Source organism: Merops nubicus, unplaced genomic scaffold (genome assembly GCF_000691845.1).
Source record: "Merops nubicus isolate BGI_N331 unplaced genomic scaffold, ASM69184v1 scaffold8813, whole genome shotgun sequence".
NCBI lineage: Eukaryota > Metazoa > Chordata > Aves > Coraciiformes > Meropidae > Merops > Merops nubicus.
In genome coordinates, this window is record NW_008596879.1 from 10,611 (window position 1) to 28,058 (window position 17,448).

Sequence of the window (17,448 nt, forward strand, 5' to 3'; positions counted from 1 at the left end):
CCAGGTCTCACTGAATGGCAGCACAGCTCTGGTGTGTCAGCCACTCCTCCCAGCTTTGTACTACCAGCAAACTTGCTGAAGGGTGTGTTCCATCCCTTCATCCAGGTCACTGATGAAGATGCTGAACAAACCTGGACCCAGTCCTGACCCCTGGGGAACACCAATAGCCACAGGCCTCCAACTGGACCCTGAGCCACTGATCACAACCCTCTGAGCTCTGTCATTGTGCCACTTCTCGAGCCACCTCACTGTCTACTCATCTAACCCTTCTGGGAAATGTCATCAAAGAATGTCCCATTGTCATAAAACCCAAAACCCTTGCAAGAGCACCAGCCATTAGCCAGGAGTTGACATTCATTTTGTCTATTTCTGGTTGCCCCATTTCCTCTAACTGGTAAAATAGAGGAGGAGATAACTTCGGCACCAATGTGTTTCATTTGCATCCTCAGGGTTTCAGAGTCTGCCTTGATTCTGGCTGGGTTCTGGCTCACAGCACCATTCATGCCCAGATGGAAGAGGAGCAGAGGATAGTAGTTGATGGTCTTGACAAGTTGTGGCACCCTCTCAGCAATGTCTCAGCTCTTTTCTCCCAGCAGGCAGCATTCCTCTCGTGACTCCCTGTCAGGTCAGCAGATGGACACCTCAGTGCCCTAGAACAGTCACCCACTACAATGTTGTCCCTGCCTTGTTCTTCACTGACTGATCTGTAGTGGCTCTGTCATGTTGATGTCACATCCTTGGTCCAGGACAGTTGATTGCTTTAAAGCTAAGTGTTAATTACCAACTGAATCAACTAATAGCTCCAGTGTAAGAGCACAGAAATTCACAGACTGGAAAACTGCCTTTATCTGAGTCCACAGTCAACATATTTCCTTTGCACTGACTCAAGTTCAAGCACATCTTGGACATAGAATCTTCTCTTTTGGAAAATGTATTGTTACAGCATTTTGGGGTTTTATAATTTGCCATAAGGACAGAGCCAGGGCTATTTCTAGTGCAGAGCAGCCTAGCTGAATGAAGACAATGGCGTTATAACGATTCATAACAGCCATTAGAATCCTGTTTTAAGGCTGTCAGAGTGCTGACTTTGCTGAGGAGGAAACCCCTTAGACTTGCCCTGTTGGAAAGGGAAACACTTCATGCTGTTCAGTAGCTTGGCAAGGAGAGGTTTGTGGCTGGGCTATAGAAATAAGATAGTTTTTGAAGGGTTAGGCAAACTTCAGCGTGCCACAAGGAGTCAGAGTTGTCACTGTGAAACCCACATGGACAAAACCCACACCAGCCTTCCATACTGACTCCTTACACTGTTTTGCATTTCATTTACAGGGTGTTGCTGGGAATGATGGCAAAGATGGCAAGCCAGGATCTCTTGGGGAACCGGTAATGTAATCTCCAACTGGTTTGCTCAGGCAGTCAGAGCCTGCATAATCCAGTGGTTGGTTCTGGAGCTGCCCATCTCTGGACTCTGGGGGGACAGGGAGCCTGTTTGCACATCCTTCTTTAACACCAGGAGGATGCTATTGCCTTGAGCAATTTATGCCAGTCACACACTAGCAATCTTGAAAAGAAACTCAGTTCTTCTACTTTTACAGCTACCATAAATACCCTAAAACGTAGTGATTCCACTTTTACAGCTACTGTAAATATCGCAGAGAAGGAAAGTTGTGTTGTAACATTAAATCAAGTGATCTGGTTTTTAGGTAGAAGTTTATGGGACATAAAAAGTTTAGAGAAGATGTCTTTAAAGAAGCCTTTTCTGGATTTCTCTGTGACAGTTCTGTTGTCCAGGCTTAGAGGTTTTATATTTGAATTTCTCTACTTATTCTACACTGGTGTTTGCTGAGGGAAAAGAACTGAGCCACAAAGCTGTCAGCCAAAAGGCAACATTAATAAAAGGGGCAATAAATGTTATTCCTTGCAACTGTGTGTTACAAGAAGAATGTGCTTCCAGGATCTGGCATTGCCAACCTCCTTTTGTGACTTGTCAAACTGGCTCTTCCCAGAACCACTATGACCAAGTTCCCAGTCCTTAAAGAGAACTGGTGTGTGGAGCAGCCCTTGTCACAGCAGATGCAGACTGTTGTGTGCTTGCATCAGAACACCAGGTCTCTACGTGCACATGCTGATTTTTTCTGTGCTGCTGAGGTGTTGGTGCAGCTCTGTGCATTACCCTCTGACATTAAAGCTCTGCACCAGTCCAAAGGTCTAAGCTGCCTTTGAAGCACGAAAGTTCCAGTGTTGCTAGAGAGACCTTTGGCAGTCGTAGTTCTCAGGGCTGTTACATCTAAGGGAGAAGAGTGGGAACAGCAGGGAGCTGGACCTAAGCCTCTCACTAACAGGAACATGATTGTTTCCCACAGGGAAAGCCAGGAGAACCAGGGCTCCCTGGCCAGGAGGGTGCCAGAGGCTTGCCGGTAGGTGCTGCTCTGAAGGGCTCAATCCAGCCACTCTTCTGTACTGTAGCTGGGAAGCTTTTGTTGGGCAGATGTGGCCCTTGACTGATGCAAATATATAACCAAAGAGCTGGCCTGGTATTCTGGCTGAATAAATAAACAATCAAAAATTGAACACAGGCATTTCCAAATCCTTCACACTTGGAAGGGAGTAGGTGGCTTATCTAGAAGTTAAAGCACCTAACATCATGACACTTCTTCTACCAGAAAGCATCATCAAGTAGCCTACAAGTAGCCCTCGTAGTCTGCTACATGTCTTCTGAAAGGATGGGGGCAATGAAATGTAGAGTTAAATAAGCTGTTAGCTGGTCACACCAGGAATTGACACACTACAGCCTTGGTCTTGCAGCCTAAAGAGCTATGGAAAGCTCTTCCTGTGATGTGGCCCTTCCTAATCACTCCCTGGGACATGGCAGCTCCACGCTGACCAGTCCCCAGTGATCTCAGGCAAAATGGGGAAGGTTATTAAGTAAACATTCAAGTTGGAGTTTTCTTAGTGTTTTATGCATCAGGGTAATGGATAATTACTGATTTCACTCTTCTTTTTTGTAGGGTTTCAAAGGACAGAGAGGAGATACAGGTCCCCCAGGTCCCCGGGTAAATAACATGTACCTCATACATGATCCTTTGGAGAAAGGTTGTGTGAAATGGAGTAGACCTTTAGGAGGCAATAGGTAAAAGTGATGACAGGTCTGTGTTTAACATGACTGTTTTCAGCTGAAATACATGGGCCATGCCCATGGCATAGAATCACAGCAGCTGTGTTCATTCCTTCTGCTGAAGTTCTGATTCCTGGTAAGGTGAGGCAGCTGGTAGAGCTGAGCCTTCTGGTGCTCCTTTGAGATAGCCCTTTGTGAGGAAGCTGTGTTATGAATGCTAGCATACGAGGTGAGGAACCCTACTGCACCTGTTGGACAAGTAGCAGCTCTCCTCCAAAAATGTCTAACTAAATTCAGGAACAGAACTTAAAAGAAATGAGAATAGAAATGTCTCTAGCCCTTTGACTTAGTTGCCTGTTGATCGTGAAACCCAGAACTCAAGTCTTTCATGAAAAGTTGATCTCTCTGTTCTGAGCAATACAGTACCAGAACTCCTTGGTGTAGACAGTAAAATATAATCCTGAATATCCTGTTGCCTAATTCTGGCTTTTTCAGGGAAATAAAATGCTCTACTTGCATGAGTTTAGCTGAAAAATCCAGTACTGGAGTTCCTCACCTCTTCCTCATTACAGTAGTTCTCACATCATTAATAAATTGGTGGTTTCCAGTGACTGCACTGGAAGCAGCAAATATTCTGCTGGGAAGCGGCTCACTGCCTTGTGCATCACTTACAGAAGATGCTTCTGAGTTATTTTTATGAGCTGTGTGTGATGAATGAGGCTCTTGTTGGCTTTGAACAAGTTTTCAGTGAGCTCAGCCCAGTGTTGCAGAACCCCTGTACCACTGACAGTGGTCTGTCTTTGACCTTAAGCTGATCTCTCTTTCCTTTTTGCTGAATTGAAGGGGGAGCCTGGTGCAACAGGTCCTGCTGGTCGTGAGGGGCCACCGGGGAAGGATGTAAGTGTACCACTTGGGGCAGAAACCAATCTCTCTTCTTAATAAATCATGATTTTAATTCACAGCGACCCTGACCTAAAACAGCTGCAGAAAGTGCAATAAAGGGTGAATTACTGCAGCAGTGCCCAGGGAATGATTTGTGCCAAGGTCATTGGGGGGACAAAGAATTTGAGGGCCTTTGTCACTGCTCTGGTGCTGACACTTAAATGTCAGGTACATCTTGGGAAGAGCAGAGAAAGCTGCTTGAATCCCAGGCTGTGCTCTGCAGCCATGGACCTGCTGTCTGCCACCCCTGCCTCCTTCTGCAGGTCCCACTGGGCCACGTTCTGTCACTCTCCCTCTGCAAAAGCTGCACCTCGTTGTGTGAGTAGCTCCACTGACATCTATGAAATACCTATGGAATAAGACACTGCTGCTCAGAGTAAAGAGAGATGGTACAAACAGCTCCTCTGATGTTATCAGTGTCAAATGTAGGCACAGAGCAGAGTCCTGGGGGAGTGCAGCTGACCTGGGGTCCTGCAGCAGCTGCTCAGCCACGTACCAGGCAGCTGATGGGCCCTTGTCCTGGGACTTGGGGCAGAGGTTTCTCATTTGCAACCCCTTCTGTCACTGGAAAACTGTAGTGCTGTAAATGGCACCCTACAAAGTAAAATGGAAGTTAGACCTAGGGGAACCCCTCAGAGAAGGGAAAAGCAGATCTTAAGCCTCCCTGGAGAGAGGACAAAGTCAGTTCTTGAGAAAGACTGGAGAATCTCTGTCCCTGAGAAATGCAGCTCTCAGATAACCTGACAAGAATGATTTCTGCCTGTAATCAGGCTGCATTTGGTGACAGACCTTTAAAATTCAGAAGGCTGGTCTTCCTCATACATAACTGGAAGGAGGTGGTGACACTGCTTTAATGCCATTTCCCTCTAATATGTCAACAGCATAATTTAGGAGGAACATTTTTAAGTGCCTGTTTGCTTGCCTTCATGTCAGATCTCTCCCCCCCTCACCAGAATTCTTGTCTTCATTTCAGGGTGATACTGGTCCCACAGGACCCCAGGGCCCTCGAGGACTCAGAGGGCAGCCGGTGAGTTTTCTCTCCTGACAAGCCCTTTCTGGAGGTATGTTGTATCTAGAGGGAATGGCCCACAGTCCAGAACTCATTTTTGGAAGAAGAGTGTTAAGCAAGATGTTTAATTAAACAGATGATGTTTAATTAAGACTCTTGGTTTACTTTGAGAAGTAAGAATCAGGATGATATTGCTAGGAACTGCTGAAGGTTTATTATAGTGCAGTGGAGTGATGGTTGCTGACTCGGGGGGAAGAAGAGTTTCATGGATTTCTGACTGCAGTGTCAGAAGCACTCAGATTCCAGTCCTGCCTCTGGCATCTCACTCATTTCTCACATGGCCTTGAAGGTAGACACTAATTGCAAGTGCCCAGTATGAGATATATGGAGCCCAGTTGTGAGACTCTTCATTTTTGTCATGCTTCCTGTTTTTTTTTCTGAAAAAAAAAGCACATAACTGTAGAGAAAGTTGTTTTTTTTTTTTTTTTAATTGAACACCTGTAGAGTTTTATTACAACTTCAGCAGAGAAATGGCAATTTAGGTGACATTTCAGAAAGTGTCATTGGGTTGGCTGAGAAATTATTTTGATTAATCTCACGAGTTTTTCTATTCTTTCTTAAAAATCAGCCCTTTCCAAATTTGGATACAGCTCTCTGTTGCTGAACCTAGGCACATCTCATTGCACAATACGTTGCAATGAGTGATTTCTTTTTCTTCTTGGAAGACCTGCTAGTGGAACAGATTCTACAGCATGTTCCATAATCGGGGCAAAGTCCTGACTCAGCCAGCAGTGCCAGGAGCTGGAACAGCAGGTCCCTCTCAGCTGGGAGGGTAGGGGTTTAAATCAGACTGCAGGAACATATGGAGAGCTCCTGTGTCTACCTTGTAATTTATCTCATTATTCCTGTGCTGCTGGCATCACTCAGCAACGTGTCGTGCCCCTGCACAACAGCAGGACTGAATAAAAAGGTTTGAAGAGCTAGAAATGATCATAACTCTAGGCTATATTCTTCTTTGGAGGAGAGATACTTGGGGGTTTGTGTGTTGGAGGGCAAAGTATGAGTTTCTTCTGTTCTTCCTTTGCTCTGTTTCTTCAATAAAGAGCGTGACCCATGATCTTGAACATTGCCAGTAAAAGGTCTGGTATTTTTGGGCAGCTCCGATGCAGGAAAACAATATCTCTGGGTGGTGAGCTGGGAGGAGAGAGGAGCAGGGTGCAGAATTGAATCTCACCAAACTGATCAGTGCAGCTGGTCAGCTCAGCTGCTTTCACAAGGAATGGTGAGAAACAGGTTCTTCTAAAGGATGACTTGGCTCATTCTGAGTCTGCTGTTGGGCAAGCAGTAAACACTTCAGGGCTTTAGAATAAGTGTTTCTCTCTATTCCCTAAAAAAAGGAGAAGCCTGAGATGATTTAAGAGTAGATGGACCCTGGTTCAGATGACAGCCCTGAGAAGAGGATGGTAGGCAGTCATTTGCAGGAACCTCCTTCACTGGAGAGAGAGGAGGTTTCTAACACAGAACAGGGGGATCAGGAGGATCCTATAGGCTCATGCAGAGCACTTTGGTCACTGAACTGCCAAGAGGTGCTTCAAACATGGACTAAAGGGGCTTGTCTGAACACTAGGAACTTGCAGTTCTCCATCTCTACAGGAGGATAATGCATATGATAGGGATAAAAGTGAAGAAATGGAGGAGGAGGAAGGGTGCTGGTTTTCAGACTAAGGGGTTTGGGTCCACATCTCTCACTTTTCTGCAATCAGGGATGCAGAAGTTGTGGAGTCACCTGAAAATAAGAGATCCTTACCCTGCAGTCTGCCAAGAGAGAAGGTTGGGCAATGCTAAAGAAATTCCTGCTAGTGTAGCAGTAGGTAGATATTTTTAAGTGTTGTATCTGTTACTTGACTGATATTTCATTTTTTCTTGACATAGGGCAAGAATGGATCACCTGGATCTCCAGGAGACCCTGGCCCACCAGGTAACCCAGTAAGTACCACAAAGGGAAACTTGTGCAGCAAGCAGTTATGTCAAGGGGAGGTGACAGGTGAAGTGCAGATGGAGTGGATTGTGTGTAGCTGCTCACCCTCCCTGAACTTACCACGTCTGAAGATCAGTGATCTGAAAATCCCTGGCTGGCTGTGAGATCAGCAGGGGTTTGGCTGTGTTCCTGGAACTAAGCTGCTAGCTGGGTCATCATTTTTCCCAGCGAAAGTTAAATGTTCACAGAAAAAGGAAATGATTTATGACCTGGTATGAAAAAAAAAGATTGACATGCCTCATCTTCACCAGTAGATTTAATTCTGCCAAGTAGAGACTGCAGCCAGCAGAGAGTTGTCACAGAGGAGGAGAGGGCCTCCAGGAGTTGGCTGACTGCCACTGAGGAAGAGCAGCAGCAGAAAAATCCTCCCCAGGCACTTGGGGAAAGAGCAGACAGTGGGCAGTAAACCAAGATCAGGAAGCAGAGTGAAAGCCCCCTGGGGCCATCCTGTGTGGAAGAACAGCATGGTAATGAAGAGCTGTAAGGAGGGCAGTGAGCAGTTGAGTTTTTTTTTCTTCTGTTCTGCTCTTGCAAGTTGTTCAGGCTTCAGCAGATCTGTGCAAGTGTCCACCTGCTGGAATGCAGGGCTCTTCCCTCTGAGTGTCCACCTAGACATTCCAGCCTGCTGGGCTGTCAGGGTCAGAGAGAAACAGAGGCATAGCAGGAGAATCTGAGGAATTGCAGCTGGGCTGCACCCTCTGTGGCCCTTTTAAAGCCACCGAGTAGCCCCAGCCTTGCCACGGACTCGTTGGTGTTGCTGTGCTGCAGGGATGGCTCATCCCAGAGAACTGAGCAACACCTTTCTGCATGGGGAGGTGACAGCTCACAGACTCCAGGGCTGGTGCAGTCTCACAGCCTTTCTGCAGCCAAGAATTAGTGCCACTGCTTTTTTTTCTTCCTGGCACAGCTTCTTCTTACCTTCCTGGGGCCACTGCCATTGCTTCTCACCCCATGGATCCCTGCTGTTTCAACCCTCATTTCTTCTTCCCATCACACTGACCCCTCTTCCCAATTCCAGTCACTGATTTTTGGCTTTCTGGGTGCTCATCAGACCACTGTGGCTTTGGGATGCTCTGCAAATGCCAAAAGGGGGTTATTCTTTAAATGTCACCGTGTTACCACATTACCTAGACAGTCAGCTACTGACCCAGGGACTCAGCAGGCAACTCCAGAGGATTTAGTCTAAAAATAACATAAGAGATTGAAAAAGGATAAAGTCAGATGGATGAGAAAGGGGAAACAATGAGACAGTGTTGGTCAGCAGAACAGACAGTCATCTCATCAGTATCCTTCTCTGTCATCAAAATGAATCCTCTCCCTTTCATAAAGGTTATTATGGGAAGGATTTCCTTGTGCTGTACACGAATCCATTTATTTCCAGCCTTGTCTGGAAATGCACTAATTTCCTTCACAATGTGGTGTGACAAGCCAATATATTAGATTTCTATTTAAAAAAAAAAAAAGGAGATGTGAGAAAGGTTATCATGGCAATAAGGGTGTCTCTTCACCTTCACCACTGCTGACTTCTAATCACAAGATAAAACCTGCCAGGAGCCTTCTCCTTCTGCAGCTGCTGTTTGACAGTGCCCACCTCAGTTCACAGTGCTCATGCTTCAGCCTGCTCACAGCAATGCAGCCCAGCCCCTGAAATCCTGAGGGGTGGCTGGTTTTAAACTGAAGGGGAGTGGGTTTAGGCTAGATCTTAGGAAGAAGTTCTTCAGGGGAAGAGTGGTGAGACTGGAATAGATTGCCCAAAGAGGTTGTGGATGCCCCTTCCCTGGATGTGTTCAGGGATGTGGCCTTGAGCACCCTGGTCTAGTTGAGAGGTCCCTGATTGGATTAGGTGATCTCTGGGGTCCCTTCCAACCTAAGCCATTCTATGATTGCAAACCCAAAAGCCATGTGCTCTGTGCCTGTCCAGTCTGTTGGTGTCTGCATTACACAAGATGGGCTTAAAATGAAGACTTATTTTATTCTAAGAAGAAAAAGAGTTGTGTTCTGAATGGCAAAGCAGGGGATGAAGTTGTGAAAGAGGTTAAAGTGTGAGTGTGTATGTGTATATAGGTGTCTCAGAAGTGCATGTGAATGTCTCTGTATCCTGAACTGCCATTCAGGCTGCCCTGATCTGCAAGAAGAAGGAGCAGTTTGTCAGAATATCAGAAGAGATAAGTAAAAGACAGACATTTTTAAAATTGAGCCTGGAAGTCAAGGCAAAAGAGCAATTCAGTAGCTGTCTGTTGGTCGTGTTCCCAGGTTGGAGCAGCATGACCCCCAGCAGCATTTCCCCCTCAACAGGAGATGCAGCATCTCTGCTCTGAAAGACCCTCTTACAAACCATGCAGCACCATGAACATGCCTCCTGTCACTGCCATAATTGTCCCTTCCTTTGCATCCTTTCACAGGGGCCCCACACAGCTCGTTAATCATACAGGCATGGTGTTTGCAGTCTGCTTTGTTCTTCTTTCCTTGTGGCTTTTGGCAGACCTGCTGATACAGTGACATTTCCCAGTTCCAGTGTCAGTGCACATCCTGCCAAAGGGATGCTGGAAAAAGGGCTACTAGTGTCTATCTCCTTTCTGTCCTAAGGGCCCTAAAGGAAATAAAGGAGAAAGTGGCAGCCCAGGACTCCCTGGCTTCATAGGACCCCGAGGACCACCTGTAAGTATGTCTGGAGATAGATTAGACCCACTAATTACCTGCTTTTAAATGTTGGACTCATGAAGATAGGACATGGTCATCCTTAATTAGGGAAAAAAAAACCTCAACAGGAGATCTGACAGGCCCAGAAGCTGTACACTTTGACTTCTAAAGGAAACTGGACTGCAAAAATAGCATCTTTCATATGCATAATCCTATTCTCATTCACTGAGCTGATACCTGTCAGTCATCCCTGACACTGTGTCCATCAGTCAGGATCTTCCAATAGGCTTCTTAATATGAGCATGGGGTATTTAAATTCTCAGACTTCATCTCTCCATGAACTCCAAAAGGGCTAAATAGGGAAATTTTAAGTTCTGATAGCAATATAAATATTTTTTGATTGTTGGTGTTCCAAGGAAAATTCCTTTGTTACCAGCAACAGAAGTACACTGCAATTAGAGCATTCATCCCTCTCCCAGAAGTGATCTAAAATAAGACCTACCCACATGAATATATCACAGCCTTGACATCCAATACCTTTAGCCCTTCCAAGGTGAGTGAAATGTGTTACATTCCACTGGAAGGATGGAAAAGGTGAATGCTAGGTAAATATTTTTGTTTCTAGCTCTGTTGTGACTTAAAATGAGATTTAAAAGGTTTTTGTGTGAATCTAGCAGAGCTGAATCTGCCACAGGATGATTTTTTTTCTTTTTTTTTTTTTTTTTAATGATTAGAGAAGGTATTTTTTGATGAAAGGAGGAGAAAGAAATATTTCTCTGGAAAATTACTTTAAAGCAGCAAACGTGGTGGCCATTTAAAACTGAAGTGGCCCTAAGGAATACTTGAGTGAGTCTCATGCTGCCTCTTTTGGAGCTGATGTGATCACACATCTGTGATGAGTTATGTTACTCACTCAGACATCTATGGATGCTAGCACTGTTGAAGATGTTATATGTTTCTCCAGGTTATGGAGAAAATACCACCTGTATGCATACTTTATAGATGTATCCTGTGTGTGGGTTGTAAAGGGAATAAAAAGATGAATCTTTCTAATTAGGATATAGGAAAGTGGACAGAATTTTAGCAACAGCTTGTTTAATATTTGGTTTGTTTTACCTGTGCCCTTCAGGACTGCAGTGACATTTTTGTCATTGAAATGCAAAATTGCATTGCTTAATTAACACATTATAAATGCAGAGTATAGAAAAAAAGCAAATCCTAAGAGGGTGCTTGTTCAAATTGAGGATATTTAATATAGTTCTGAGATACAGGAAAGATTTCAGGCTCAAACCTGCTGCCTCCCTAGCTCTGTATCCATTATCTCAGCTGGTGTAATACAAGATGGTGACTTGACTTCACAGAATTTCTTCTCTTACATCTTGAGGCTGTTATAGGTATAACATTGACACTCTTCAGTTAAACCAGCCCAAGCAAAATGTGACATTTTACTGTAACAAGTAAAGTTACAGACTTTTTACCTTTGCAAAATGTTTGTAGGAAAAAGGAATAAAATATATTGAGTGCAGGATCACAGTTTCAATGAATCATGTATCCTGCTCTCAGCTGGTCTGTTAGAAATTAATTCCTGTTATTTACATCTACACAGTATGCAGCTTTACTATAAAATGCTTTCTAAAGAGCAGGATGTGTCTTTTCAGGAATGACCTATAGCAGTGGGAGAAGAGTAAATTATCCAAACCTGCTGATGTGTAGCCAAAAACTTGGGTTCTAAAGAGAAAGCAAGACTTGGGTTTTTTAGGTGGGGTGTTTCTTCCAGCTCCATGCAGTATGGTGCTAAATCCACTCTCTGTATCTCTCAGGGGGAACCAGGAGAGAAAGGTCCTCCCGGAAAAGAGGTAAGTTAAATTCCCAGATGTTTCAAAGTAGGGCTGGTGTCATGGGGGAAAAAAAATCAAAGATGCTACCTGAGTTGATACAGATGGATTTTTCTCTTGAATTGTTGATATTTGAGAGCAAAGAGCTCTCAGGAATCTGTGGGGCTAAGAGGGAAATAAATTTCCCCCAGGTCACAGGAATCATTGCAAAGGTGTGTGCATTGTTATTTGCTGTTGTTATGGATAGCTCTTTAATGCTCACCCTCATTTCCTTGCAGGGTGCACCGGGGAAACCAGGTGAAACTGGCTCAAAGGGAGAGAGGGTAGGTTGGAGAATATTATTATTTATTTCATTATGTTGAAATAAAGAGGGATGTTTTGAGTTAGGGGCTGGGGGAAGAGGTCATTCAGGAGCAGAGCGTGGCCTGTAGAGATGTGCTGTGCTTCCCACCCTCCCAGCCCTCTCTTTAATCATCCTCTGTCAGTAATAACTTGTGGGTCATTTGTAATGCACCAGATGTTGTATTCAGTAACTTTGCCAGCTCAGCTCTTCCTGTTTCGCTGTGCTTGGAAATCAGAAGTTTGACTCATCTTTTGTGGGGGTAATGTTGTTTTTTTTTCACTTAGGGAGAGCCTGGCATCAAAGGTGAAAAAGGCCCTCGAGGAGAAAAGGGTCCTCCAGGAGATCCTGGGATACCTGGTCATAAAGGCCATCCAGGACTGATGGGTCCCCATGGACCCCCAGGAGACACTGGGCAAGTTGGACCTCCTGGTCCTCCAGGACAGCCAGGATTCCCAGGACCAAGGGTAAGGCTGCCAGAAGAGGGCTTTGTACAGTAACATTGCTGCCACAGTGTGTGACCACAAAAATAATTCAGGTTACAGTAAGGCTGACAGAAGCCAGAGCAATTCAGTGTTATAATGGGAGGCAGCGTTTTCAGCTCTTGCTCCATAAAGAGGGGAGCCATGCACATCCCAGGGGAGCCTTGGACTGAACTTCAGGAGAGCTGAGCAATCCAGACCTGTAGCCAGGGCAGCCAGTTCCTGACATTTTGTACCCCTGAGATCCTAAATCAGGTGACTGTGGGTCTGGAGTCTGAAGAAAGCCTCTTTCTTTAAGGATGTTAATGCATAACATTTCACACAGAGGTCTTACACCTGCTGCTGCTGCTGGTTGTTATGAGAGACAAAATGCTGAGCTGTGGAAAGGTCACTGCTCTATTCCTGGAAATCCTGGAGTCAGCTTATCAGAATTCATGAAATCCTATTTTTGTTTTATATTCTCTTCTTTTTTTCCCTTCTAACGGGAAACAATCTCAGTGCTGAGAGTGCCTGAGGGTTATGGATGCAGAAGAATGAGAAAAAATACCAACACTACTGAAGCCACCGTGCTTATCCTGAGGATGAATTTGAAGTTGCTTGGGAGGTGTAAGCAGTGAAATAGTCTCTGATGTAAGAGCTGGATAAATTTTAGGCAAAGCATTTCTTTGTGTGTCTCAGCAACATAGAGTTTTCATGAAATCCAATGATGGTTATAGAGACTTAATGCAACTAATAGGGTTAAAACCTGAAAAGATAATTTGTAAGCCTTCTAAGTGTTTGTTTACAATGATATTCACTAAGAGCCATCACAAATGGTTAGTACTTAATGACAAAATTCCTTCTTTTGTCACCAACAAACACATCTTTTTCTCATGCAATGATTGTGTTTGGAAGAAGACAGTGAATAGACCAACCCTGTGCTTACCAGTGATGTTATTGGTTAAAATCAAAATGTCTTTTAGCTATTTAATAAAATCTGCATGTATTAAATGAAGAGTTAGATCTGATCATAAGACCTCATGAGGTTTTTATAAACAAAGAGGACACAGATTGCATCCTTGTATGTTAAAAGGATGGGTGTGAGGGACAAGCAACACTTTCCTACACAAAACAACGTAGTCTTTTCATTTTCAAAACTGGCAGAAATTCAAAAGATACTTCTAGCCAGAAGTTGACAATTGTATTTCAAGTGAAACATCTCACTTCCTGATTTACAAAGGAAAACATTTGATCTCGCTGCTTCAAGATCGTTTATTTTTTAAATGTAGCTACATTTTTTTTCTTTTGAGTTTTTGTCTCTGACAAGTCTAAAACTCTAGTTTAAGTCTTCTAAAAAAGAATCTAAACCCACTTTTTTTTATTTTCTTGTAAAGCCACAACCTAAAAAAACTCTCCTCCCACCTCCCAGAAATGTTTTCAGCATTGTTTCAGTTGCATCATCCAGAGCTGTCCTTCACACAGCTTAGAGTTTTGACAGCTATTACAGCTGCTCAACAGCAACACTGCACAAAAGGGCTGAGGGAGGAGGTGGGATACCCTTGGAGGTGGGTAGGGGACCAAGGGCAGGCAGCCACATCCCCTGTCTCCCTTCAGCAGCCTGAGATCAGCACCTCGCACTCCTTTGGAAGAATGGGTGTCTTACACGTGCACTGCCACTGTAGAGGTGGGAGATCTTCTCTAGGAAGGAGACAGGGACAGGGTCTCAGCTGTGTCCTCTGACCAGACTCCTTGCTTACACAGTGAGCTCCTGGCTTGCCAGCAGGTTGGGAATTGGGGATGCTTTGACTCCCTTCACCTTCTTCCTTCAGGCAGTCCCTGCAGCAGCTGTGTGTGCTGTGGGTGATGAAACTCAACCCACCAAACCCTTTGCAGAGGGTTTAATTTGCACATCACCCTGTGATGACTATTGTCTTGTTGCTGTGATTATTACTCTCTAGGGGGAACCCCCATCTCTAGAGACTTTGAGAAGGCTCGTCCAAGAGGAGTTAGCCAAGCAGCTAGATGGTAAGTCATCAGCTCTGGGAAGCCAGAAGGTCTAGCTGAGAGCGTGACAGATACTTTCTATGGCTGTTGGTGACACCTGAACCTCTCCTGCTTATTGGAAGGCAATGTTGCAACAAGCCTGCCTGGAAGGAGGAATGTGTAAAATGAAATGTGCTTAGCAAGCTTTAGCATTCCCCCAGCCTGATGTTCCCAGCAATGGGACTGGAGCTTTCTCTCTTCTTCAGTTCATGGCCATTGCCTGTGCTAAGCACCTCATGGCTTTTTGAGAAGAGAAGATACAAATTCAAACATTAATTTGAGGCTCTGGAAGAGAAAGTAATCAGGGTAGGACATAAACTTGCTTTTGAGGTCCCATCTGGAGGAGAAACGTTCCTTATTTCTGACTGAGACCTTTGCTGTTCATCAGTATGAGAAGAGGGGGTGGAGTGGACGTGGGCTGCTGCTTCTCTTGAAGAACATGAACTGCAGACCACTACTGACCCCATTTACAGTGAAGTGCAGAGCTGTAGTGCTTCCTTCTCACACAGCTCTTGGGCAGCAGCTGACAGGTCACTGCAGGCATTTTCCCCCATGCTGAAGATCATGGTTCAATGGAGTTACTTAGCTGAAGGATTTTATTTACACACTCAGACTTCAAATTCCAGGCCAATCTAAAAGCATTCAAGATTTTGGATCAATGAAGAGAAGATGGAAAACTCTTCTCCCTCTATTCTGTAGGATGCTTTTGTGATGCTGAGTATGTCTTAAGAGCTCTCTAGGCTCTTCAGGGTCTTAATGTGGAAGTGGCAAGCGACGTGCCTGCTTGGAAGCTGCAGAACTGGCTGCTGCAGGGACCTGCCTTAGTTTTTGACTTCAGAGCCAGAGATGGTTGCATGAGCTTTAACTCCACAAGTGTAACAGCCCAGAAGAAGAAAAGCAAGCTTTCCTCCTACAGAGCAGCCAGGTAGCTTCTCACACTGTGTAGCAGAAGCAGTGGAAACAGGCTCTTCTTTTCAGAGCAGCAGTGATTCCAGTTTGACAGAAATCCACCAGCTGCACAGCTTAAGGAAGGGGCATTTCAGGTCCTTGATGGGCAGGGAGCAGAGAATGAGAGAAGTGTTCAGGATGAAGTATGAAATTTAGGAGAACTTTAAACCTGCTGAGAAATAAGGTTTAAATAGTTTAGAGAGGGGCAGGGATTCACCATCATGAGTTGTGGGGAAGGATTGTGAGGACAACAAATGGGTGGCCCTGAAAAGTTGATCTGTGACAATACTTGGACTTTACTGGGCCACCTGCTCTAGCCCTCCATCTCTTGCAGCACCGACCCTCTAGTCTAACAAACCCATTTCCCTCTCTTCACAGCAAAGTTGGCCTATCTCCTGGCTCAGATACAGCCTGCACATGTAAAAGCATCTCATGGAAGACCAGGACCTCCTGGTCCACCCGGGAAGGAAGGACTCCCAGGAAGAACTGGCCCTCCAGGAGAGCCTGGCCAGCCTGGCCAGCCTGGGTCTGAAGGACCACCTGGACCCATTGGTCCCAAAGGTGACTGAAACTTGGTGTGTTTGGGCAGCTTGATAAAGGGGTGTGTCAAGCACACTTTGGCATCCACCTCTGCTGTTAGTAGCATCTAAATGGTCCTCAAAGTCCGTGTGCTAGAAGCACGCTCAGCCTTCTGAACTATAGGTGGTGAATGTGGCCAGCAGCTGCTGGTGGGTTCCACCTCTGGCCACAACTGGAGTGGGGCTAGTCTTCATTCCCAATTAATGTCTCAGAGGGCTGGCTGTAATTAGGAAGTATTTTTAACAAATGCATTGGTTTTGGTGTGGATGGCCGACCTGGAAGACCTGTGGTAGTGTTCTTCAGTGCTGTAGATCATCCTCATCAGTTCCTTATTTTTCTTTCCTTCTCTACAGGAGAAAGAGGAGCAAAGGGTGAGAAAGGAGACACTGGCATTGGCCAACGAGGGGAAATAGGTCCTCCAGGAATTCCAGGTGTGTATATTCAGAGCATCCCACAAACCCATCACTCAGAACCACTGGAAGGACACGGCTCTGTGCTGTGGTAGATGGACAATTGGGATAACATAAGCAGGGCATACACAAGTTCTGTAGGAAGTGGCCCAAAGGGAAGGAATATATCATTAGCATCCTATCTGGCCAGCTTTGTTTTCTCAGCCTGATTGACAGGTGTAATGATCCATCTCAGTAACAGCTAGGTTGACTGACCTTGAGGACAAATCCAAAGTGAAGCTTTAATTCCTAGATACTCTGAGAAGTGTCCTATCTGCCCTTGCCAGAATCTTCTTATGACCAAGATGAATCCAGAGATCTGGACATCTTCAGATGTTATAAAAGGTCATATCCAACACCTGTGCCTCAGGCATGCAGCTCCTGCTTTACCTTTGCTGACAAAGAAGCAGCAAATATATATATTTTTTTCCTAATTTGAAATCAGGAGCCATTGATCAGTTTTGCCTTCACCCTGCTTTGCTGGGGAAGGAAAGTGTGTGAAGCCTTCATAACTCTGTGGTCTGCACCTGCCATACTGACCCTGTGTTGCCTCAAAATAGCAATGGACCCACTGTGCTTGTACAAGAGAGTTATCTCCCAAGGGTGGCTCTTGCCTCAAGTCTCCCTGTCCTCACCTCCTCTCCGTGAGGACTGTAGGTCACTAGTTGGCTCGTGCAGCTGCACAGCTTCAACGTGGGGGTAGAAGAAGAGCAGCCATAGCAGAGTTCTGCAGCCCAAAGATGCCACAGGAGGTGGAATTCTTTCCTTCAGAGGAGGCACACTTCTCCCATCCTTGTAGCTACACACCAGCCAGACCCAAGTCTATGGAAGCTGGTGTCTGCATCCCAGCCTGGCAGCAGAGCCATCTTCTGTCACCTGGCACTGCTGGGTACTGCACCCTGGGCACTTCACTCACCAAGGGCATTTTGGTTTTCTTCTAGGCCTCCCAGGAGAGCCTGGCTATGCCAAAGATGGGATGCCAGGACCACCCGGCCCTCAAGGCGAGGCTGGTGTGCCTGGTCTCAAGGGTCCACAGGGGCCTCCAGGAGCCA

The 17,448-nt window shown here is 45.4% G+C and overlaps 1 protein-coding gene across 1 annotated transcript in view; it reads left to right on the top strand.

The window, feature by feature from the left end:
* LOC103769330 (collagen alpha-1(XXII) chain) overlaps positions 1-17,448 on the top strand; it is a gene marked incomplete at its 5' end in the record, with an annotated part of 24,070 nt that overhangs the window by 6,314 nt on the left and 308 nt on the right. The window contains 14 exons of the mRNA XM_008936515.1: positions 1,327-1,380; positions 2,361-2,414; positions 3,006-3,050; positions 3,956-4,009; positions 5,028-5,081; positions 6,996-7,049; positions 9,688-9,759; positions 11,562-11,597; positions 11,855-11,899; positions 12,204-12,383; positions 14,336-14,402; positions 15,747-15,929; positions 16,301-16,378; positions 17,338-17,448. The exon at positions 17,338-17,448 is cut by the window's right edge and continues 308 nt beyond it. Coding sequence (XP_008934763.1) covers positions 1,327-1,380; positions 2,361-2,414; positions 3,006-3,050; positions 3,956-4,009; positions 5,028-5,081; positions 6,996-7,049; positions 9,688-9,759; positions 11,562-11,597; positions 11,855-11,899; positions 12,204-12,383; positions 14,336-14,402; positions 15,747-15,929; positions 16,301-16,378; positions 17,338-17,448 — 1,087 coding nt within the window. The remainder of the gene's footprint in view (positions 1-1,326; positions 1,381-2,360; positions 2,415-3,005; positions 3,051-3,955; positions 4,010-5,027; positions 5,082-6,995; positions 7,050-9,687; positions 9,760-11,561; positions 11,598-11,854; positions 11,900-12,203; positions 12,384-14,335; positions 14,403-15,746; positions 15,930-16,300; positions 16,379-17,337) is intronic.